General features: G+C 42.7%; 1 protein-coding gene across 6 annotated transcripts; it reads right to left on the bottom strand.

Annotated features, from left to right (window-relative positions):
- Nucleotides 1–992: 992 nt before the first annotated feature.
- On the bottom strand, nt 993–24,513 carry LOC110525396 (uncharacterized). 6 transcript variants are annotated; one of them, XM_036979534.2, is made up of 13 exons: nt 23,917–24,513; nt 20,474–21,235; nt 16,571–16,618; nt 10,156–10,200; nt 9,136–9,360; nt 8,898–8,939; nt 7,024–7,122; nt 6,810–6,896; nt 3,920–4,024; nt 3,730–3,822; nt 2,128–2,280; nt 1,953–2,025; nt 993–1,858 (listed from the first exon to the last, which is right to left on the bottom strand). In XM_036979534.2, exons 1-12 carry the CDS (start codon nt 23,959–23,961, stop codon nt 1,963–1,965), a joined length of 1,767 nt encoding a protein of 588 aa, XP_036835429.2. In that variant the 5' UTR covers nt 23,962–24,513; the 3' UTR covers nt 993–1,858; nt 1,953–1,962. The 6 variants fall into 6 exon arrangements, with proteins under 6 accessions (XP_036835429.2, XP_036835430.2, XP_036835431.2 ...); XM_036979535.2 differs by having other exon boundaries at nt 3,784–3,822; XM_036979536.2 differs by lacking the exon at nt 3,730–3,822.
- Nucleotides 24,514–24,858: the final 345 nt, after the last annotated feature.

The following is a 24,858-nucleotide window of genomic DNA, read 5'->3' as shown; positions in this document are numbered from 1 at the left end:
TGTGGCTAATTGAGGTAAAACAGTAATTCTGCTCATAGATTATGCGTGTATGAACTACATATTGACACATCCAGCCCAAAATGGGAGGTTTAAAAAATATATACTAGTTGCCAAAGTTCTGGAGCATGTGTTTAATGACCATAGTAATAAATGCCATGAAGCCAACCTTACTAGCGTTAACGCAAGTCTATGGTAATAGCATGCTAACTGTTACCACGCTAGTTACACGGAGATACAAAAATCCATGAGTTCATCTGGCTCTGGGGAACTTAATCTCGGTTACCCAGAAGAGAAATTCTCACACGTTTGTAACTTCACATGCAGAATCTGACCATGAGAGATTTTGGGGAAGTAAATAAAGCAATTCATTGCCAAACCCCCGAAGTATCCTTTTAAGGCTGCATTAACACAGGCAACCCAATTCTGATATTTTTCCACTAATTGGACTTTTGACCAATCAGATCATGTCTTTTGCCAGTAATTGATCAAAAGATCAGAATTATGCTGCCTGTGTAAACAGTCGAAGTAGCAGACATCTATGGATGTGGGGAGATCCTCCAAATAAATACATAAATCACCCAACAAGTCAAATGCTTCCAGTCTCCTACTTGAACATCCAAGAAGCAAAGGACTAGATCCTGGAGTTTTTCTTGAACAGGTTTCAGACAGAAATCCTGGTAGTAATTATGTCTCACTTTGGTAAAGTAACAAGCTCACATACCCCGTATGTTATGCTTTGCCATGTAATGTTAACACTCTCCAACTGTGCGATCGCAACATTTCTAGATTGTGGTACTATTAAATATTGATAAAGGATTGTGAGCTAATAACAGCTGTATTCCATCCCACAAAATGCACTTGCTTCAGCTTCCTGAAAGTATTTATAGTTTCAAACGTTATGCTAATGTGGAACTCAAGCTGAATGTGTTAAAACAAACAAAAACATTATTACTAAGGAATGTAGAATACAGGCCAACAACTGAATCAAGAACTTGGTGAGTAACATCTTTATTCAAAAAGGTAAATGAAATCCAACCCAGCTCCTCAATTACATGACAACTCCATGGTCTCTTCCAGAGCACGTAACTGAACACAAACAGCGGTTGTACCACATCATATGGTCTATACAAAACAGAAAAAGAAAAGAAAAACTAAAAACAGGATCTACAGGCCCCCGTACTCTATTTTAAGTTGGCAGCATAGGTAATTAAATGTTAAGAGCATCTGGTCAGAGGACCTAAAACTACACACCATTTCACATTGCCCAGGACAGACTTGGGACTGTAGACACACTGACACTACACAGTAAAGAGGGTGGAGCTGTCATCATACAGTCCCTGAAAAAACAAAAGTACCACAATGGGGATAGGGAGAAGAGGGGGTAGCTATGGTACTGTACAAACTGCCATACTGTCCCTTCACAAAAAGGAATCAAACCAGGTTAAAACAGGAAACGAGTACAAGGAATTAATCCCTCTCATCCATACAAACATGTGAAGACAAGCCATTGCCACATTCATTAATTCTACAGTATTCATACACAATGCATGCCATTTACAATTGAGGCAAATCCACAATATATGCAATGGGATACAGAAATCTATGAAAGCCATCATTTGTTTATTCCAAATTGTCACATTCTGCTCAACAACAAAAAAGTATTATTCCCCCACCTTCATATCGCATTTTAAACTTGTTTAATATTTTTTTTGTAAGAACCCAAGCAAGAAAGGCACTGAGTGTTGGATATCTGTCAAATTTCCCAGCGGTCCCTTTAAGCCCTAAAAAATGAAAAGTAAAGTTTGCTGGTCGGCTCACTGTCAGGCTCTCTTTAGTCCTTCATACTGACTGAGGACATCTGTGGGGAGACAGGAACAATAACAGAATGTTAATGCCAATCCAGACCTTATGCATTCAAACGCAGTGTTTAGGGAGATTAAACAAGTCGTCACCCATAGAGATCTATCCCTCAATGGCCACCTCAGCTGCCATCTGTCCATTCAGCACTGCCTCTGTTGGGATATCCTAAAAGAACAAGAAGAGTTTCGAACAGAGGGTGGTTGATTTGAAATACTTAAAGACTGATCACAATTGGTTGGGAGAGTTCAATACACTATAGGTTCCTACCTTGGGGGCGACGAGCTGCGTGTGCCACTGCAGTTCTGAGATAACAGGGTGGGGGGCGGATAAATCTCCAGAGATGACATCAAGGACCGTCTTCTCATCTATGGCATCCTTTTTAGCCTCGATTTCCATCTGGGCTCCAATTTCCTCTTTAGCCTGTGAAAGGAAACGCAGACAGTCAATGTTGTTGAGCGCACCACTAAGTTTCAAGTTGTCACGTGCACAAGTACAGTGAAGTGCCTTTCTTGCAAGCTCTTTCCCAACAATGCTTCTTACCCCATGTGAACTCTGGCTTTGTGTATATGTACTGACGTGTAACTGATAGATGCACACACATTACATGTTTTTAAATGTATGTAAATTGTGTTACGTTCCCCAGTTTCTGTGTTGTTGTGGGTTTGTATGTGTCTATGTGTGTATTTCAGGAAATAGCTTCCTGAAGTCCTAAGCAGCTGATTGGTCGGTCCCATCGATAATTGGAGCTCTGACCCCGCCCTCTCGTCAAAGGATACAGCTGTCTTCAATTAGACTCCTTCTGCAGCTTAAAAGCCAGAGTTCCTTTGTTAGGAAGAAAGAGCTTCTGGGTATGCCTCAGTATTGTTTGTTGCTCAGGGAGAGCGTCTTTGATATTCTGTGTTGGTTGTTGCTCAGACACTTTTTGTAAAGTATTTTGTAGCCGGTTCTGCGGCGGTATGTTTATGTCAAAAGGACTGTTTTGATTATTGAAATTGTTTGTATTAATCTGTTTAATTTGTTCCCAGGGGGGGAAGGGGAAGGCACCTTGGGAGTGCTTAGGCAAGAGGCCTGTGGGCATACATATACTCGTAGTATGTACTGTCTATGCACACTAGGTAAGACCTGGGCGGACTACCCCCTGTATTTTGGTTAGCACGCCAGGTGGCGTTAAATAGATAAGTTGTGGGTAGGAGAGTGGGCTCTAACTTTTACTTTCTTTGCTTTGGTTCAGTCCAGACCCTTTGACCCAGAATTACCGTGTGAAGGAATAAATTCCCTGTTAACGGTGTAATTCTCTGCGTTTGTCATCCTTACCTGCACCTGCAATCCCATACCTCTTTCACTCCACGGAGTTGAGTGTTGCAGGGTGTTGCGTTCCCTCCAAAAGAAGCATGCGTAACAATTGTAAAGTTTTTTTTTTTGGTCAAATGTATTTCTCGTTGTCGGACCCCAGTTAGACTAGCTGTCGCTAATGGGGATCCTAATTAATCAACACCAGAGTAGTAAAACATAAACCAGTCCCACTACAGTACTTGGCATGCCTAATGCAATGAAACAAGCTGGAGCAGCCCACAACCAAGGGAATGAACAGAATGTAAAAAGGAAGACCACAAGGAGAGAGGCGAGGGAGGATCGATCCACAGACGGCAGAGAGAAACCCATGAGAGAGGAAGAACCCCTGGAATGCCACATTTCAAAATGTGCGAGAGCATTTAAAATGAGAAGTTATGAGAGGATAGCCTACACCCAAGTGTTTGATTATGTTAAGGTCATTATATAGCAAGGTGATTGAGTAAAGAGTTGGTTGAATTCATTATTCAAAATTAGTGAGTGGATGAGAAGTTTAGGTTATTATGATTAAACTCTGACCATCAGGTCCTCTGAGCAGGGCCGGTAATTGGGTGGAAGTACATTGTCTCTCACCCTCATCTCTGTCACGTCTTTCTCCTCACACTCTGGCTCCTGAGACCAATCAGACAACAGGGTTACAGGAGTGTGTTTTGTGTGTCACGTCTGCTCTACTAAAGCATCTCTGCATAGAGAAATGTAGGAGACTCACGTCAATGACTTTATCAGCTGTGACAGGGGCGGGCTCAGTGACTAGAGTGATGTCGTTCAGCAACTCCGATAGGGCGTCGAGTGAATCCGTTGAGACTGCGGGCACCTGAACAGAGATGACATGCAGTCGGACTTGAGGAAGGGGACATCAGCAGGTGGTCATACTGTATGATTAAAGGTGTGCCAAAACAACATGTGACCACATCTGCATGCACACCAATATCCTCTTATTATTCTGGATACTCAATTATTCTGTTTTTTAGTTTACGCATACAAACATCATATCCTGTTTACAATAACACGAAAAAGCTTGTATCCCGGTTATACGAAACCCCGAAAAGAAGCCTGGGATATGTTTCTTTCTGACAGGATACTGTGGCATATAAACATCTTGTCCCTTTGACTGTTTTACATATGGATTTTGTGATGTTTTCATCTGATTGTCAAACAAATCATTTAAAAAGAGTATGTTATAGCTGTGTAGTTCGATCCTCCATAACAATTTATTTTGCTGATACAACAGTATAGCCTACTGGTTTATGCTACTTTCACCCCTAATTTGGGTACTTTTCTGTCTATAATTTCCAAACTTTGGTAGGCCATTTGTCAACTATAGTTAGATACATGCAGCTTCTCTTCTTGTCATAACTTGTTGCTCAGAAGACTAAAGTAGTGTTCACCAGAATGAATGCACTAGTAATTTACAGTAGTTAACACCAGTAAAGTTGTCTATTTTGTTTAGGTAGCTGAGAAAATGATTAAACACGTTTCTGATAAGACTTCAGTTCATCTTGGGTGCATATTTTGTGGTTGAAATACTGTCTGCTTGCATAAGTGTCAAAGATAATGCAAATGCATGTGTAACTTGTTTTCTTAAGAGATGCTGAAAGAAATCACATTACTCCACTCCTGTTCCTACAAAAAAAAAAAAAAAATGACTAAGAAATGCTTAATTCTGCAGGAGTTAAAATTATATTACTCTACATGTGAGAGGTTATAGACCTACAGTCAGTGTCCAGATTTCAGTTACTATTCCATTTAACCCATATGAATTTAAAATGAGGAATATTCAGTTTATTCATGGAAACCGGGATATTCGTGAGCGGGATATCAAAGGTGCATGTAAACAGCTTATCCTGAACAAGACCTTAAGCGGGATACAGTGGCTTATCCTGAACAAGACCTTAAGCAGGATACAGTGGCTTATCCTGAACAAGACCTTAAGCGGGATACAGTGGCTTATCCTGAACAAGACCTTAAGCGGGATACAGTGGCTTATCCTGAACAAGACCTTAAGCGGGATACAGTGGCTTATCCTGAACAAGACCTTAAGCGGGATACAGTGGCTTATCCTGAACAAGACCTTAAGCGGGATACAGTGGCTTATCCTGAACAAGACCTTAAGCGGGATACAGTGGCTTGCTGTATTCACCCCCCTTGGCGTTCTTCATATTTTGTTCCCTTACAACCTGGAATTAAAATATATATATATATTTTTTTTTTGGGGGGTGTATCATTTGATTTACACAACATGCCTACCACTTTGAAGATGCAAAATATTTTCTTTTGTGAAACAAGAAGACAAAAAAAACAGAACTTGAGTGTGCAGCACTATTCACCCCCCAAAGTCAATGCTTTGTAGAGCCACCTTATGCAGCAATTACATCTGCAAGTCTCTTGGGGTAGGTCTCTATAAGCTTGGCACATCTAGCAACTGGCATTTTTGGCCATTCTTCAAGGTAAAACTGCTCCAGCTCCTTCAAGTTGTACAGCAATCTTTAAGTCATACCACATATTCTCAATTGGATTGAGGTCTGGACTTTGACTAGGCCATTCCAACTTAAATCCCAACTTAAATCTCTAGAAGACAAACAGGTTTCCCTCAAGAACTTCCCTGTTTTTAGCGCCATCCATCATTCCTTCAATTCTGACCAGTTTCCCAGTCCCTGCCGATGGAAAAACATAACCACAGCATGATGCTGCCACCACCATGCTTCACTGTGGGGATGGTGTTCTCGGGGTGATTTTCTGGCCATTCTGGCCATTCTTCCATAAAGCCCAGCTTTGTAGAGTGTACGGCTTAAAATGGTCTTATGGACAGATACTCCAATCTCCGCTGTGGAGCTTTGCAGCTCCTTCAGGGTTATCTTTGGTCTCTTTGTTGCCTCTGATTAATGCCCTCCTTGCCTGGTCTGTGAGTTTTGGTGGGCGGCCCTCTCTTGGCAGGTTTGTTGTGGTGCCATATTCTTTCCATTTTTTAATAATGGATTTAATGGTGCTATGTGGGACGTTCAAAGTTTGGGATATTTTTTTATTACCCAATCCTGATCTGTACTTCTCCACAACTTTGTCCCTGACCTGTTTGGAGAGCTCCTTGGTCTTCATGGTGCCGCTTGCCTGGTGATGCCTCTTGCTTAGTGGTGTTGCAGACTCTGGGGCCCTTCAGAACAGGTGTGTGTGTGTATATATACTCATCATGTGACACTTAGATTGCACACATGTGGACATTATTTAACTAATTATGTGACTTCTGAAGGCAATTGGTTGCACCAGATCTTATTTAGGGGCTTCTTAGTAAAGGTGGTGAATACAAATGCACGCATCGCTTTTCTATTTTTTATCGAGTTTTTTATCACATTTTTTGAAACAAGTAATTTTTTTCATTTCACTTCACCAATTTGGACTATTTTGTATATGTCCATTACATGAAATCCAACAAAAAATCCATTAAAAATTACAGTTTGTAATGCAACAAAATAAGAAAAACTCTAAGGGGGATGAATACTTTGGCAAGGCACTGTATGTGCTACTGTCTGGAATAATGTGCACACCTAAATGTGGTCATTGTGTGTATGTGTCAAGAGTGGGTATGATTGGAGCGTGAGTTTCACCTGCTCAGCCATGGCTGCTTCCACAACGGGAACAGATTCTGTGATGGCAAACTCAGCCATTGTGTTGATGACAGGGTCTACTGAGGCCTGGAGAGAATAGACAAGAGTTATGAGCCCAATGTTCAGATATACAAATTCCAAATTCATTTCCATTTCAACTTTCTTACTTAGAAAAGTGAAAGGACTGAGAATGCCATATCTTGGTCAGCCTTACCTCTACGAGGAGCTCTGCTGGAGCGACCTCGGCTACAGGAGCTTCTTCAATCAGTGCTTCCACGGGCTTCCATAGCTTTTCTGGGATCATTTCTGTCTCCTGGGAGGTGAGAGGTTGGGGCACGTGTCAGTTTAACACCAAAGCAAAAATTATGGTGACAATCTACCATTGCTTCCTGGGTCCTGTTTGTATGAAGCAAACAGAAGTGTGAAGTGCTCCAGCGATCCTTCCTAATAGGAACGATCACTAGCCCAGCCTGCGTTGAACTGATACAAAAGCTTTGAAAATTCATCTAGATAATATGTCCCATGCGCTCCCTCTCCGGCCTCTAGGTCAACAGGCTGCTCGTTATGGCACACACCTGTCACCATCACTCGCCTGGACTCCCTCACTTCCTTGATTACCTGCCCTATATATGTCACTCCCTTTGGTTCCTTCCGCAGTTGTCATTGTTTCTGTTTCCTGTCTGTGCTTCTTGTTTTGTATTATGTTCCATTTAATTGTTTTACCTTTATTTAACTAGGCAAGTCAGTTAAGAACAAATTCTTATTTTCAATGACAGCCTAGGAACAGTGGGTTAACTGCCTGTTTCAGGGGCAGAAAGACAGATTTTTACCTCGTCAGCTCGGGGATTTCGGTTACTAGTCCAACACTCTAACCACTAGGCTACTTGTAGCCCCATTTTATGTTCTGACTCTCAGTGCACATCTTCAGAATGTATAAGAAGTTGCACAATTTTAAAAAGATACCGAGCAAAAATATAAAGTGTTGTAAAGTGTTGGCCCCATGTTTCATGAGCTGAAATAAAATATCCCTGAAATTTCCCGCTAATTTCGCGCATACTTTGTGCACAAATTTGTTTACATCCCTGTTAGTGAGCATTTCTACTTTGCCAAGATAATCCATCCACCTGACAGGTGTGACATACTAAGAAGCTGATTAATCAGTATGATCATTACACAGGTGCACCTTGTGCTGGGGACAATAAAAGGCTACTAAGACGTGCAATTTTGTCACACAACACAATGCCAGAGATGTCTCAAGTTTTGAGGGAGCTTGCAATTGACATAATGACTGCAGGAATGTCCACCAGATCTGTTGCCAGATAATTGAATGTTCATTTCTCTACCATAAGCCGCCTCCAACGTCTTTTTAGAGAATTTGGCAGTATGTCCAATCGGCCTCACAACCACAGACCACATGTAACCACACCAGTCCAGGATGAAACTGTGGTTTTTTTACAACAAACAATATCTGCACAACCTGTCAAACCTTCTCAGAGAAGCTCATCTGCATGCTAGCCGTCCTCACCAGGGTCTTGACCTAACAGCAGTTTGGCGTCGTAATCGACTTCAGTGGGAAAATGCTCACATTCGATGGCCACTGGCATGCTGGAAAAGTGTGCTCTTCACAGATGAATCCCAGTTTCACCTGTACAGGACAGATCTGTACACAATTCCTGGAAGCTGAAAATGGCTCAGTTCTTCCATGGCCTGCATACTTACCAGACAAGTCACCCATTGAGCATGTGGGATGAACTGGATCGACGTGTACAACAGCGTGTTCCAGTTCCCGCCAATATCCAGCAAACATTCCACAGGCCACAATCAACAGCCTGATCAACTCTATGTGAAGGAGTTGTGTCGTGCTGCATGAGGCAAATTGTGGTCACACCAGATACTGACTGGTTCTGATCCATGACCCTACCTTTTTTCCAAGGTATCTGTGACCAACAGATGCATATCTGTATTCCCAGTCATGTGAAATCCATAGATTAGGGCCTGATGAATTATGAACTGTAACTCAGTAAATTCTTTGAAATTGTTGCATGTTGCATTTATATTTTTGTTCAATGTCATGAGAAATTAGCTTACCACTGGAACCTCTTCAGGTGCCTCTGTCATAACAGTCTCATGCTGAAAAGAGGAGAAATTACAAGAAAAAATTCTAAATGAAAAGAAATGATCAGATGCTTTCTGAATGCAGTTTAAGAGAAAAGGGAAGGAACAGAGCAAACCACACACTACATGCACATTCACAAAAGACAACATCACGTAACAGAACACAAAGGGCTTGAGTTGAGTTTTCAACAGAGGCAGAGAAATGTAGCACCTCTTCTACATCAATATCTTCAGGAATGGCTTCAGCTTTGACGATAGGACTGTCTCCGTCTTTGATTCCCGACAGTTCAAGTTCAGCTTCTACAACTGGGGCAGCTTCGGCCTTGACCATGGGATCGGGCTCTGGTTCTTCCTCAACTACTGCCTCTACTTTCGCTTGGACCTCGTCAACTATTTCAGCCTCCACTTCAGCCTCGATCCACGGCTCATCATGAGTCTAAACATGCAGTGGAACACCGTCAAACGCCACACCATGCAAGGGCAGTGTGGCTGATATACACACAGTAGGCTACTACTGAAACACCTTAGATTCACTACAGATTCTGCCTTGCACCTGAGCCCGGTTTCCCGATAGCGATGGAATTTAGGCTTGCGAGTGTTTTAACGATGCATCTTTCTTACATTGGCTGAAGATGCGTTTCCCAAAACACCCCTCAGAGAGAGCGGTCGCTAAGTGCATCGTTGGAGCATGTGTCAATACTGATAGGAACAAAAGAGAGCGCTGCTCTCAGATCAGCTTTCTCTATTCAAATCTTACCGTAACATTATAATTATTTCACACTACAGATGACTGATCACCCCCTAGAACAATATTACCACCTACGGGTGTAAATATTTAGGTGGCTAATTCTAATGCTTACCCAATAAAAATCCATTAATTCATCATTGCGCACATTAGACAACACATCATGAAATATATTGAGAAATTAAAGACAGTAGTCTAGAAGTAGCTAAATAGAACTCAACAGAGATGGATAAACCCTGTGATTGTATGTTTAGTGGAGATTTTCTGTGTAAAGTGACACGGGAGGGGGAAAAAAGCACCCTACGATGCACTTAGCTGTTCTACGAGTGGTCTGAGGCAGGCGTTAAATTACTAACGTTTTCAAGTGCAACCTTAATAACGATGGTTTTGGGAAACCGGGCCCAGTATCACTTGGACTAAAATGGCATGCACTATATTATTTTCATGTTGCACAGTGACAGACTAGCGACAAAGGTGATATTTTACCTGTGCGATATCTGTGGTAATGGCTACGGAGTTTGCGACCTGAACCTGAATAGGGACAACAAGGAGTTAGTGTACATATTTATAAAATAAAGAGTACCGTTAATGGTCCGACTTAATGCAGAAGGAGAGGTAGTTGTTGAACACACTGGTAGTGAAAAGGTGGGAGGAAGGTGTCATACTAGTAGGAACACCTTTATTTTTAATGGTATTTTAGGGGGTGGATCAGCTTTAATAATGCAAATATATTGTGTCTTCTGTCAATGCAATTGTCTGCATAATTTCCAATCCCCATATATATATTTGTACTTTATTATTTTCCCCTAACCCTACCACCCCTCTCCTAATTGGACTAAGCTAATGGATTCTACTTCCAGCTTTACATACTATATACATTTTACAGACACAGTATATTATACATTAGTTATTTTTGTTTGTTTTTAGTCTCATGCTTCAGCTACCCTCAACCCCTCCCATCTATCTCTGAACACCATCCAGTTTACATTTTGTATTTGCCATATACAGTGCCTTGCAAAAGTATTCGGCCCCCTTGAACTTTGCGACCTTTTGCCACATTTCAGGCTTCAAACATAAAGATATAAAACTGTATTTTTTTGTGAAGAATCAACAACAAGTGGGACACAATCATGAAGTGGAACGACATTTATTGGATATTTCAAACTTTTTTAACAAATCAAAAACTGAAAAATTGGGCGTGCAAAATTATTCAGCCCCTTTATTTTCAGTGCAGCAAACTCTCTCCAGAAGTTCAGTGAGGATCTCTGAATGATCCAATGTTGACCTAAATGACTAATGATGATAAATACAATCCACCTGTGTGTAATCAAGTCTCCGTATAAATGCACCTGCACTGTGATAGTCTCAGAGGTCCGTTAAAAGCGCATAGAGCATCATGAAGAACAAGGAACACACCAGGCAGGTCCGAGATACTGTTGTGAAGAAGTTTAAAGCCGGATTTGGATACAAAAAGATTTCTCAAGCTTTAAACATCCCAAGGAGCACTGTGCAAGTGATAATATTGAAATGGAAGGAGTATCAGACCACTGCAAATCTACCAAGACCTGGCCGTCCCTCTAAACTTTCAGCTCAAGGACAAGGAGAAGACTGATCAGAGATGCAGCCAAGAGGCCCATGATCACTCTGGATGAACTGCAGAGATCTACAGCTGAGGTGGGAGACTCTGTCCATAGGACAACAATCAGTCGTATATTGCACAAATCTGGCCTTTATGGAAGAGTGGCAAGAAGAAAGCCATTTCTTAAAGATATCCATAAAAAGTGTCATTTAAAGTTTGCCACAAGCCACCTGGGAGACACACCAAACATGTGGAAGAAGGTGCTCTGGTCAGATGAAACCAAAATTGAACTTTTTGGCAACAATGCAAAACGTTGTGTTTGGCGTAAAAGCAACACAGCTGAACACACCATCCCCACTGTCAAACATGGTGGTGGCAGCATCATGGTTTGGGCCTGCTTTTCTTCAGCAGGGACAGGGAAGATGGTTAAAATTGATAGGAAGATGGATGGAGCCAAATACAGGACCATTCTGGAAGAAAACCTGATGGAGTCTGCAAAAGACCTGAGACTGGGATGGAGATTTGTCTTCCAACAAGACAATGATCCAAAACATAAAGCAAAATCTACAATGGAATGGTTCAAAAATAAACATATCCAGGTGTTAGAATGGCCAAGTCAAAGTCCAGACCTGAATCCAATCGAGAATCTGTGGAAAGAACTGAAAACTGCTGTTCACAAATGCTCTCCATCCAACCTCACTGAGCTCGAGCTGTTTTGCAAGGAGGAATGGGAAAAAAAATTCAGTCTCTCGATGTGCAAAACTGATAGAGACATACCACAAGCGACTTACAGCTGTAATCACAGCAAAAGGTGGCGCTACAAAGTATTAACTTAAGGGGGCTGAATAATTTTGCACGCCCAATTTTTCAGTTTTTGATTTGTTAAAAAAGTTTGAAATATCCAATAAATGTCGTTCCACTTTATGATTGTGTCCCACTTGTTGTTGATTCTTCACAAAAAAATACAGTTTTATATCTTTATGTTTGAAGCCTGAAATGTGGCAAAAGGTCGCAAAGTTCAAGGGGGCCGAATACTTTCGCAAGGCACTGTACAGTGCATTCGGAAAGTATTCAGACCCCTTGACTTTTTCCACATTTTACGTTACATCTTTATTCTAAAATATATTAAATCAGTCAGTCTTCATCATCAAGGTACTCATCGGCATTGCTGTGTGTACGTGTGATATCTGTAATAAAACAAAATAGGAAGGAAGAGCTGAGGCCAGTAACACTTCCAAGAGATTCAATTACATTTAATGGAATTAAAACATTTCCTCTCATGACCCCAAAGTACAACTATGTTCCAGTGTGGACTGGACAGTTCTTTATTGGGGGTTCCTCGCTTTGGCATCTTGCATTCTTAGTAGTGTTACTGAAATACAGTGCATTCGGAAAGTATTCAGACCCTTTCTCCACATTTTGTTACTGCCTTATTCTAAAATAAAATAAAGCATTTTCCTCATCAATCTACACACAATGCCCTACAATGACTAAGTAAAAACAGGTTTAGAAATGTTTGCTAAAGTATTCAGAACCTTTGATATGAGACAAAAAAAATGAGCTCAGGTGCATCCTGTTTCCATTGATCATCCTTGAGATGTTTCTACAACTTGATTGGAGTCCACCTGTGGTTAATTCAATTGACTGAACATGATTTGGAAAGGCACACACCTGTCTATAAGGTCCCACAGTTGACAGTGCATGTCAGAGCAAAAACCAAGCCATGAGGTCGAAGGAAATGTCTGTAGAGCTCCGAGACAGGATTGTGTCGAGGCACAGATCTGGGGAAGGGTACCAAAAAATGTCTGCAGAATTGAAGGTATCCAAAAACACAGTGGCCTCCATCATTCTTAAATGGAAGAAGTCTGGAACCACCAAGACTCTTCCTAGAGCTGGCCGCCCGGACAAACTGAGCAATCGGGGGAGAAGGGCCTTGGTCAGGTAGGTGACCAAGAACCCGATGGTCCCTCTGACAGAGCTCCAGAGTTCCTCTGTGGAGATCAGAGAACCTTCCAGAAGGACAACCATCTCTGCAGCACTCCACCAATCAGGCCTTTATGATAGTGTGGGCAGGCGGAAGCTACTCCTCAGTAAAAGGTACATGACAGCCCACCTGGAATTTGCCAAAAGGCAACTAAAGACTCTCAGACTATGAGAAACAAGATTCTCTAGTCTGATGAAACGAAGATTGAACTCTTTGTCCTGAATGCCAAGCATCACGTCTGGAGGAAACATTGCACCATCCCTATGGTGAAGCATGGTGGTGGCAGCATGCTGTGGGGATGTTTTTCAGCAGCAGGGACTGGGAGAGTAGTAAAGATGAACAAAGCAAATTACAGAGAGATCCTTGGTGAAAACCTGCTCCAGAGTGCTCAGGACTTCAGACTGGGGCAAAGAGATTAATCTTCCAGCAGGACAACAACCCTAAATATACATCCAAGACAACGCAGGAGTGGCTTCAGGACAAGTCTCTGAATGTTCTTGAGTGGCCCAGCCAGAGCCCGGACTTGAACCCGATTGAAAATCTCTGGAGAGACCTGAAAATAGCTGTGCAGCGATGCTCCCCATCCAACCTGACAGAGCTTGGGAGGATCTGCAGAGAAGAATGTGAGAAACTCCCCAAATATATGTTGCCAATCTTATACCCAAGAAGACTCGAGGCTGTAATCGCTGCCAAAGGTGCTTCAACAAAGTACTGAGTAAAGGGTCTGAATACTGATGTAAATGTGGAAAAAGTCAAGTGGCCTGAATACTTTCTGAATTTTTAAACTGTGCTGTGTTTCACAAAAGTTATGAACCTTTCTATTCTCATACTGTAGTTTAGAGATTGTCAATTAAAGATAAACCCTTTTGCTATGAGTATTATTATATTATTGATCGATTGACTATTACTTTTCAGATCACCCAGCAGAGCTATTTGCAGAGTTAACTCCAGGTACAGTGCCTTGCGAAAGTATTCGGCCCCCTTGAACTTTGCGACCTTTTGCCACATTTCAGGCTTCAAACATAAAGATATAAAACTGTATTTTTTTGTGAAGAATCAACAACAAGTGGGACACAATCATGAAGTGGAACGACATTTATTGGATATTTCAAACTTTTTTAACAAATCAAAAACGGAAAAATTGGGCGTGCAAAATTATTCAGCCCCTTTACTTTCAGTGCAGCAAACTCTCTCCAGAAGTTCAGTGAGGATCTCTGAATGATCCAATGTTGACCTAAATGACTAATGATGATAAATACAATCCACCTGTGTGTAATCAAGTCTCCGTATAAATGCACCTGCACTGTGATAGTCTCAGAGGTCCGTTAAAAGTGCAGAGAGCATCATGAAGAACAAGGAACACACCAGGCAGGTCCGAGATACTGTTGTGAAGAAGTTTAAAGCCGGATTTGGATACAAAAAGATTTCCCAAGCTTTAAACATCCCAAGGAGCACTGTGCAAGTGATAATATTGAAATGGAAGGAGTATCAGACCACTGCAAATCTACCAAGACCTGGCCGGCCCTCTAAACTTTCAGCTCATACAAGGAGAAGACTGATCAGAGATGCAGCCAAGAGGCCCATGATCACTCTGGATGAACTGCAGAGATCTACAGCTGAGGTGGGAGACTCTGTCCATAGGACAACAATCAGTCGTATATTGCACAAATCTGGCCTTTATGGAAGAGTGGCAAGAAGAAAGCCATTTCTTAAAGATATCCATAAAAAGTGTTGTTTAAAGTTTGCCACAAGCCTCCTGGGACACCAAACATGTGGAAGAAGGTGCTCTGGTCAGATGAAACCAAAATTGAACTTTTTGGCAACAATGCAAAACGATATGTTTGGCGTAAAAGCAACACAGCTGAACACACCATCCCCACTGTCAAACATGGTGGTGGCAGCATCCCTGTCCCTGCTTTTCTTCAGCAGGGACAGGGAAGATGGTTAAAATTGATGGGAAGATGGATGGAGCCAAATACAGGACCATTCTGGAAGAAAACCTGATGGAGTCTGCAAAAGACCTGAGACTGGGACGGAGATTTGTCTTCCAACAAGACAATGATCCAAAACATAAAGCAAAATCTACAATGGAATGGTTCAAAAATAAACATATCCAGGTGTTAGAATGGCCAAGTCAAAGTCCAGACCTGAATCCAATCGAGAATCTGTGGAAAGACCTGAAAACTGCTGTTCACAAATGCTCTCCATCCAACCTCACTGAGCTCGAGCTGTTTTGCAAGGAGGAATGGGAAAAAATGTCAGTCTCTCGATGTGCAAAACTGATAGAGACATACCCCAAGCGACTTACAGCTGTAATCGCAGCAAAAGGTGGCGCTACAAAGTATTAACTTAAGGGGGCTGAATAATTTTGCACGCCCAATTTTTCAGTTTTTGATTTGTTCAAAAAGTTTGAAATATCCAATAAATGTCGTTCCACTTCATGATTGTGTCCCACTTGTTGTTGATTCTTCACAAAAAAAATACAGTTTTATATCTTTATGTTTGAAGCCTGAAATGTGGCAAAAGGTCGCAAAGTTCAAGGGGGCCGAATACTTTCGCAAGGCACTGTAAATGTTGCAGTTCTTCAGTCATTCCTGAACCTGCAACCAAAAACAAGCTACATATGGACCGTACCAAATCAAAAGTATCTATTGATTATGTCTCTTCGCAGAAAAATCTGCAAAGCTATAACATTCTATTGGTTGCACGAATTTGGTATAATAATTAACATTTTGCATCCGGCGTTGTTTTGTGTATCAGTTCATAAACCAAGTGTGATGGAATCGGTACATCGAAAATCTCTTCCCAACTATTTTGCGATCTGTATGTCTGTACATTTTTTGGTCCTTACAACCAGCTTATTGCAGCATTACCGCAAAAATGGAAGAGGCAAGTAAGGAACTTGTCTGTTAGCCCTGCATTAAAGACCAACATTGGATAAAGAAAATTGTTATAAAAAAAAATAAGTATACCAGTTTTGGTATACTTATTTTTTTTTATAACAATTTTCTTTATCCAATGTTGGTCTTTAATGCAGGGCTAACAGACAAGTTCCTTACTTGCCTCTTCCATTTTTGCGGTAATGCTGCAATAAGCTGGTTGTAATTTTGGATAGAGCAGACATTTCCATGTATTTTTGTTAGCTGCATGTAGGAACACCTCTCTGTAGACAGGCTTGTTCTTTGTTCAGACCCTGCTGCTCAACCAGAGCCATGTTTGAGCAACAGCAGATGACTTGTGGGAGAATTTCGGGGTGCCCGGGGGCTCCATGACTGGTTCAGCGAGTTGAGGAACAGAGTTCAGTGAGTTGATTGGAGGGGGGGGTCAGAGGGGGTTACCTTAAATTCAGCAAGAGCTGACACAGGGGCCTCAGGAATGGGTATGGCCTGGAAGAAGTAGAGAGAAAGGAGTTGTTATGAATATACATTTTGCTGACTGCTATAGTCAAATGGAAATAAAGTTAAACTAGCCTGATATTGGAGTGGCAGAGTAGAAGTCATCCGGTTTGGAACATCAAGTTAGGATTAAGCAATTCAGATTTAAATTCTGTATTAAATAATTAATTCAACTACATGATGGAATTGTATTTTAGAAACAGTGGTGGGTGGGTCGGTGGTGCCCAATTGTTATGTTTTTCACCCATGTGTAAAAAATGCAAGGTTTTGCTAAATATACTTTCAGAGATCATAAACCTTTCCTTAGAAAATACACTAGGGGTACACTGCACACACACCTCCCTCAGTGCTGGCTTTGTGTCGACTACATAGGAGTCTGTGTGTGGGGGGGTATGGAACACGAAGTGACGTTAGAGCCAATTACATAATACCAGAGATCTGCCACACCCCCCTCCTATCTCCCTCTCTCCATGGCAGGCAGAGAAAAAATAACAAATATCTATTGATAGCTCAAGATGGAAGTTACGAGGAAACCATCTTTGCCCTCACCCCCTCCCCTCCCATCCGCCAAGCCTTTGTCTTCTGTGCCACATGGTCCATCTCTCCACCTCGGTGCATAATTCACAGCATGCACACTTGGTACTGAACACACACTGTGCTGTCAGGTGTGTTGACCAATACTGACACTGTCTACAGCACATCATTTGTGCAGAGATTGTAAATAATTTACAATTTCTGGGACTGGAGCATACCCTCCTACATAAAGTCTATATGCTACTTTACAAATTACACGAACCAGGCCAGAAAAAAGCCTGTCTAAAACGGGTACCCTATTGGAGGGAGATAGATCACACTAATCACACGACCTCCACATTGACGAAACCTCAGAACGTGGTCAAACACCGAAATTATACAAACTGCAGATAGAACACAACTGTTCAAATGGGCTGTTATGTTTATTTAATTTAATATTTATTTAACTAGGCAAGTCACTTAACAACAAATTCTTATTTACAATGACGGGCCTACCAAAAGGCCTCCTGCGGGGACCGGGGCTGGGATTAAAAAATATATATATAATAATAATAAAATAAATGTAGGACAAAACACACATTACGACGAGACAACACTACATAAAGAGCGACCTAAGATAACAACATAGCATGGCAGCAACACATGACACACAGCATGGTAGCAGCACAACATGACAACAACATGATAGCAACACAAAACATGATAAAAACATTATTGGGAACAGACAACAGCACAAAGGGCAAGAAGGTAGAGACAACAATACATCACGCAAAGCAGCCACAACTGTCAGTAAGAGTGTCCATGATTGAGTCTTTGAATGAAGAGATTGAGATTAAACTGTCCAGTTTGAGTGTTCGTTGCAGCTCGTTCCAGTCGCTAGCTGCAGCGAACTGAAAAGACGAGCATCCCAGGGATGTGTGTGCTTTGGGGACCTTTAACAGAAAAAGTCATCAGCATTTTTCTAGCACGTTATGTTACTAAGACAAGGGGTCTAAAAGTGTTCCGTTGAAGGGACCATAACTATACTGAACAAGCACGTAGTCTATAGCTCCAGGTAAGTAAATATATAGCTTGGGTAGAGCTGTGTAGAGGGAGGGAGAGACTGTGGGCTACAGGCCTTCCACTGGCAGCCTATATTCACATAGCCACAGCCGCTACTACCATCCCTAGCTGTTGTGGAACACTGTGTACCAAACTGGTCTGATCGCAGCTCTGTCTCGCCAAAATGTACAAAACTGATCCTAGTGCAGCCCTTTCTATCAGACAGACCACAATTTAACGCCTTCAGAGCGCATTATGGACATAATGTTCCTAGTACACACCCCCTTCCTCCTCCTCCTTCCTAGCAGCCAAGTTCCTGTTTTTGCTGTATAAGCTAGGGAACGATATACCCACAATGTAAAAAACGAACAATGACATTTACTACAGAAATCCTGACAGAGCTAAATGGCACTCCAATTCCAATGGAGGGGAACTTTTGGAGAACACAATAGAGAAATGATTCAGCCCATATAGGAGAGCTAGCCTCCTGTTATATTCTGGAGAAGCTTCCTATATGGTAAATTCTTCCACATGTGGGAGAGAGAGAGATGGGTGAAGTGGGGAAAAAAATGGTCACCTTTCATAACAAATGCCTAGTTTCAGTCAGCCCAGGAAGGCAGGCACTAGAAAGGTGGGGGACATCATGCAGAGGCACTAGGTGACAACAGGTGCCAGACAGAAAGTGCACCTCTATAGGGGCCCCATAAGTGGGCACACAAGAGGGGAAGAGCAGGAAAGAGGAAGAGCCAAGAGAGAAAGCTGCCTGGTACAAAATGTTTGGCCTCAGATGCCCCGCCCTCCCCATCCAGGATAAGATTACCACAACCCCCATCAGAGGGGGGGGGGGGGGGGGCTCACCTGTGTCTCTACGGTGACGTCCAGTAGGGGTGTGGAGTCTAGGGGCCTTGGCCCCCTCAGCCAGCTGAATATGAGCCCCATCGTGAAGAAACCGCAACCGACTGACTGACCAGAGCCACCAACTGTCAAGCCTTTCTCTACCAGCACCAACGGTTTATGGATTTGGGCAAGTGCAGTGTCTCAGTGCTCCTATGTTTAGATTACAAGGATGTGCAAATCTTACCAACTAAATAAAACTATCCTGATACCGAGTGTGTATAACACACCCACTATGTGTGTGCGTGAGTCCAAAGTACTTTTATGAAAGCGTGTTTCTGTGTGTGTGTGTGTGTGTGTGTGTGTGTATGTGTGTAAAGGTGAAATAAAAAAATCTATAAAAAATGTGTGTGTGTGTGTGTCTAAGGCGTTTCTGGCATGTCTACGATGAGCGCAGCAGCATAGGGCTGAGGAAAAGAGGGCTGGGTGGGCTGGGGGGGGCGGGGATCCAAGGGCTGAACACCGCCTGGGCCCTCAGAGCCTGCAAGGGGAGTGAGGGGCTGGTACTTTACTGTGGAGCTCTATCGGCTGACCGTGAGTGCATCATCATATATAACCACCCCCTTATCCCTCGCTAAACACTCACATACATGTGAGAGCACATGTCAGCACGCACGTCATATGGGGTCATAGCTACAGCACCGGAGGAACTTTGGAAAATATTGCAACTGAACTAACGCCAGTCATGTGTAGGGGAAAGTGTTAGCTAACCTGGTTCATTAGAAAACCTTAAAACAGCTTTAGAGGAAAGTCTCATGTTATTAAGTTACTCTTACCACAATCTTCTGGAAAACACAAGTGAAATCAGTTTTAGAACAGACAAATCCATCCAAGACAAATTACAGTAGCCAAGGTTAATGTATAGTGACTGCAACAGGGGCCCTGCCCACACTCCTGTACATGTACAGCCTCTGTTAAATAGAACATACTGTTCTCCTACTGCCCCCCCCCCTCCCTCCCCCCCCCCCCCCCCCCCCCCCCATCTCATTTCCACACCACGCTGACGCTACTTCATCTCATTTCCATGGAAAGCAACCAATGCAACCAATTTGCACAGCAAAGCAACCAGGGAACCATTTTGCACAGCAAAGCAACCAGGGAACCATTTTGCACAGCAAAGCAACCAGGGAACCATTTTGCACAGCAAAGCAACCAGGGAACCATTTTGCACAGCAAAGCAACCAGGGAACTATTTTGCACAGCAAAGATAGAACTTTACTCAAGTGTTGGGTGCTGGTTTAATGTTAAGTACAGAAACTATGTCACTTGTGAAAAGAAATGTAAAAAAATCAGTCTATGCCCAACATGTCCGAAACCACCTGAACCCATATCTTCCCCATTCCCAAACAAATTCAAAATGGGAGAGCAGGTCCTTACCTCAGTTACTGGCTCAGTCTCTGGAATTATGCTTTCTTCAAATTCCTGCCCTGCTGCAGTTTCTTCTGTAGGGGGCTCAACAGGAGCTTCTGCTTCTACGACTGGGGCCTCGACTGGGACTTCTTCTGGAGCCTCGACTGGGACTTCTTCTGGAGTCTCGACTGGGACTTCTTCTGGGGCCTCGACTGGGACTTCTTCTGGGGCCTCGACTGGGACTTCTTCTGGGGCCTCGACTGGGACTTCTTCTGGGGCCTCGACTGGGACTTCTTCTGGGGCCTCGACTGGGACTTCTTCTGGGGCCTCGACTGGGACTTCTTCTGGGGCCTCGACTGGGACTTCTTCTGGGGCCTCGACTGGGACTTCTTCTGGGGCCTCCCCTGGGGCCTTGACTGGGACTTCTTCTGGAACTTCTTCTGGGGCCTCGACTTCAACCTCCACTGGAGCTTCGACTGGGGTCTCAACTTCAACCTCAGCTGCTACCACTTCAGGCTCTACCACCGCCACCACAGCCTCAGGCTCTGGTACTTTGACTGGGGCCGGTGGCTGTACGAATGGGACCTTTACTACTATAGTGGGGTGAATAAGGGGGTGACAATTGGATATTTCAGGGGGCTTTACGACTGGGACCTTTACTACTGGAGGGGGTGAGAGAAGGGGGGGACAATTTAATATTTCAAGGGGGGGTGCCACGGCAGCCACTCCTGGGGTTCCTTTGCCTGCGCCAGTAGAATGCTGCTCCTCAAGGACTCTCCTCTGGGCCTGCTGCTCAACACAAAGACAGAGAGAGAAGTGTGTCTGATGAACTTTACTATGAATCCCTCTGCTTTGATTAAACAGTGAGAGATGGAGAGAAAAAATATGAGGAGAGGTTGCTGAAGGTAATCCAGCCAGAGGGCTGTTTGTTATTGAATTACTTGTCTAGTTTGGAGTTAAGGGGAGAGGGTCTATTCTATTCGATGAAATACCAGGAATACCAAACTAGGACCAACATGTTTTCCCAGAGAGAACAGAGGACTTAACCTTTGGGCTATGGTGCCAATCAATGTGGCGGAGAGGGGGGGGGGGGGTTAGATAATGGTGGTAAATTGTCTGACTCCGAGTGATTCTGACACGTCAAGTCAGGCGGGACCGAAACCCCCGAGTCAGCAGGGCTCAGGGCTAGGGATGGGGCCCCGCAGGGCAGACTGAACTAATCACATCAATCTTATTATAATCATGTTATAATCACACCCTATGCCTCGTTAGCTGCGAGAGAGGCCCGGCCAGCCAGCAGAGTTTACAGAGCTGCCAAGTGCATAAACTCAGTGAGTGTACATAAAAAAACAGCTCTGCCTTTTGGTCTGTCAGTCAAAACAACACCTCCCGCCCCTTCGCACTGGTACGATTTAGGGTTAGGCCAGTCAATAAGAGTAGTCTTAAAACCATTTACCAGACATCGTCATCCTTTGGAAAGAAACTAGAGAGACTTGTTTGAAGGGGCAGGGGAGCACATGTAAAAAGCACAAGTTAAGAAAAGCACTGAAGCAGAACTGATTCCCCTGCTGTCTTGTTTTTGTTTAAAAATATATTTATTGAAGTTTCACATTTTAATTTCACTATCAAATCATTCCCATAAATACACATCAACAACAATACATTTAATTACATAACATGATACAATTACATAATTGCATAACATGATACAGATTACAGTGTGCATGGAATATATATATATATATATATATATATATATATATATATATATATATATATTCTTATAGACATCTTGTCTTCCAAATTTTACTGTTCACAATATTTGTTTAGTAATGTCAATGCATATTATATATTATTGTTCACCATACTTCTTTAGTAATGTCATCCATGTAAATATCAAAGACACCCATGCACCTCCATAGATATCTTGAGCATGCAAAGGTGATAAGGATTTGGGATACGTTTTAATCTGGGCTTCTGTGACAGGTTTCAAAGATTGTACAGGCCCATGGCATGCATAAAATTCATTACCAAATACAGACTTGGTTTGAGTTAGGGGGGGGGGTGCTTAGGAGAATTCCAATCTCACCATACTGAGAAGTATTTGCAAGGAATCTTAAGTGTAGTGCATGTACAATGTTAACTGACTTACAGCAGACCTATGAAAGAGCCTTGGATAACATCTCAATTATTTGTAGAATATACATTGTAATTAATTGAAGAATGGACCTAGATGGTAACATTGTAGAAATGTGCCCCTTTGTTGCATAAGGTGATCTTGGTATAAATGGAGGGGGGGCACATGTTCTAAGATGGAAAACACATTTAACTTCTCTGGCCCTTCCCTTCGACACCGAACCCCCCCCCCCCCCTTTATGAAGGAAAGGCTCTGCCGCCCTCCACCCAAGCCCTAGGTACAGAGTGTGCAGAGCATCTTGCAAGATATGTGCTTGTGTAAAATAGCAAATTATTGCCATTCCACCTCTGAATATACAATTAAGATGTTTTACTAATCCGACGAGTACGTTAAATGCTATAACTCCGCTCACGACAATTCAATGAATAGCTGACAGTTTATGCCCAATGACGAACCAAGCACTTGCAACCACAAACTTCGAGCGCAACCACTGCATATGAGCGCAATTTGCGCCGATGTTGCGTGCTTGTGATAAACCGTTCATTCAATTGACAAAATCTACGAACCAGCATGACCACGTCACTGATTGTTTATAACAATTTATAGATAACCTACTTGGCCGAGAAGCATACCCAGCGAGATCAAAATTTATGCACGGCCCTTATCAAACATTGCCAACAGCGCGCTGTGTTACCGCGCCGCATAGAGAGGAACGGAAAGCCAGCAAGGAGAGGAACGGCGAGCCACATCCAATGGATTGGAAGGGATGGATTGGAAATGATGTTGGGCATGTATGACGGACATATTGGCAGTGGTTTCTTCACATGCATCCACTCGGCTTAAAAATGCATGACTGAAGTAATTTAGGTTTGAAAAACAATTTAGTTAGCGTACAAGGAGGTTTGTTCATCCATGGTACCGATCCTTCATCCATTCCATACACACACACATAGTAATCGAAGTGCATTGAACATTTCATCCATTGAAATTGCATATTTTTAATGGATGAAATCTTCAATGGCCTTCAATTACCCGAGTGGATGAAAACATGGAGCGCAAATTAATTCCAAACATCGCAGGTGATCAAAGCCTAATTCAGTGGTTCCCAACCTATTTCGGTTACTGCACCACCAACTGAAGTTTGCTCTGCCCAGAGTACCCATGAAGTACTCATGTGCATTTTAACAGTTGGCCTAAAGTCTCATGAGTTTTCTCAATTACCCCCCGTTGATAGGCCAAGTACCCCCAGGTCCTAGTACCCCTATTTGGGAACCACTGGCCTAATTAGCTACAACACTGAGAAACTGAACGAGCCCAGGTGGTCCGCACTTACCACCCTTCTCATGCGGCGCTTGTTCTTCTTCCTCTTGCTGGGCATATTCGCGTTTTGAGTTCACGCAAGAAAGAACTATAAACTTTAAAAATAAAAAATGTGCCGAGAAACCCCGGTTTGATAACCAGATGTTACTGATGGACGGAACAATGTGGATGTTTTTAAAGCCCTTGTTGTTGTTTTTTTCATCTCTGCCTGGACCTATCGGGGAGGGAGATTGTGGAGGGGGCGTTGACGATAGAGGGGTGTGTGTGCCCCTTGGTTGATTAGCATCGAGTGGGCTTGCCTTGCCCACAAACTGGCGTTGTTTTCTGAAGTTATGCAACTCGTTTTGGACGGGTTCAGAAAACGTACCCAGCCCCCTTTTCGAGTTCGAATTTGTTGATTCTGTTTGAATTTTGAAATTGTGACCAAATGTTGTCTCACTCACGGTTGGCTTAGTCTTCCTCACGTTGTGTCCTATTTATGCGTCTCTGTTTAGAAAATGTGTAAACGACTGCTCATGACAGGATTTTAGCTCCGAAAAAATAGAGTAGGCTTATCTTGTGAAGTGTGTTTGTCTCCGAGTTCAGTAATGAAAATCGATTGCAATAATCTGAGCAGCATCATAGATGAGCATGCGTGCGTTATGTTCTCCGTGCTCCCCCTCCGAGCGCTTCAGTAGCCCATCGCGATAGAGTGGTTTCGTGGCTGTAGCGCATTTAGAGTTCGATATATACCCAATAATCTAAAACAATTCATGCATTTAAAATAAATAGCACTTTGTCATAGACGGACAAGATTAATATGCGATGAAAGGCGAGTTCCTAATGAGTTCAGAAAGCAAAGCTAGAACTATGTGTGAGGTTCACAACGATGGGGGCAGACGTTTTGATCAAGGGAGACCTTTAGAAAATATGCACATTTTCTCTAACACTAAATATACAAATACGTATTTTACAG

The sequence above is a fragment of the Oncorhynchus mykiss genome, chromosome 6, assembly GCF_057628025.1.
Source record: "Oncorhynchus mykiss isolate SJ-2025 chromosome 6, ASM5762802v1, whole genome shotgun sequence".
Classification (NCBI taxonomy): Eukaryota; Metazoa; Chordata; class Actinopteri; order Salmoniformes; family Salmonidae; genus Oncorhynchus; species Oncorhynchus mykiss.
The sequence above is the reverse complement of the archived record's forward strand: the minus strand, read 5'-3'. Positions and strand labels throughout refer to the sequence as shown.

Bases quoted from the DNA above. Each gene is read 5' to 3' on its own strand.
- LOC110525396 (XM_036979534.2), bottom strand. From the start codon at position 23,961: ATGCCCAGCAAGAGGAAGAAGAACAAGCGCCGCATGAGAAGGGTG. The intron at 8,940-9,135 runs GTGCTACATTTC...TCCTCTTTTCAG, and splicing joins AAGATATTGATGTAGAAGAG to CATGAGACTGTTATGACAGA. The intron at 4,025-6,809 runs GTGAAACTCACG...ATCTCTGTTCAG, and splicing joins AAGCAGCCATGGCTGAGCAG to GTGCCCGCAGTCTCAACGGA.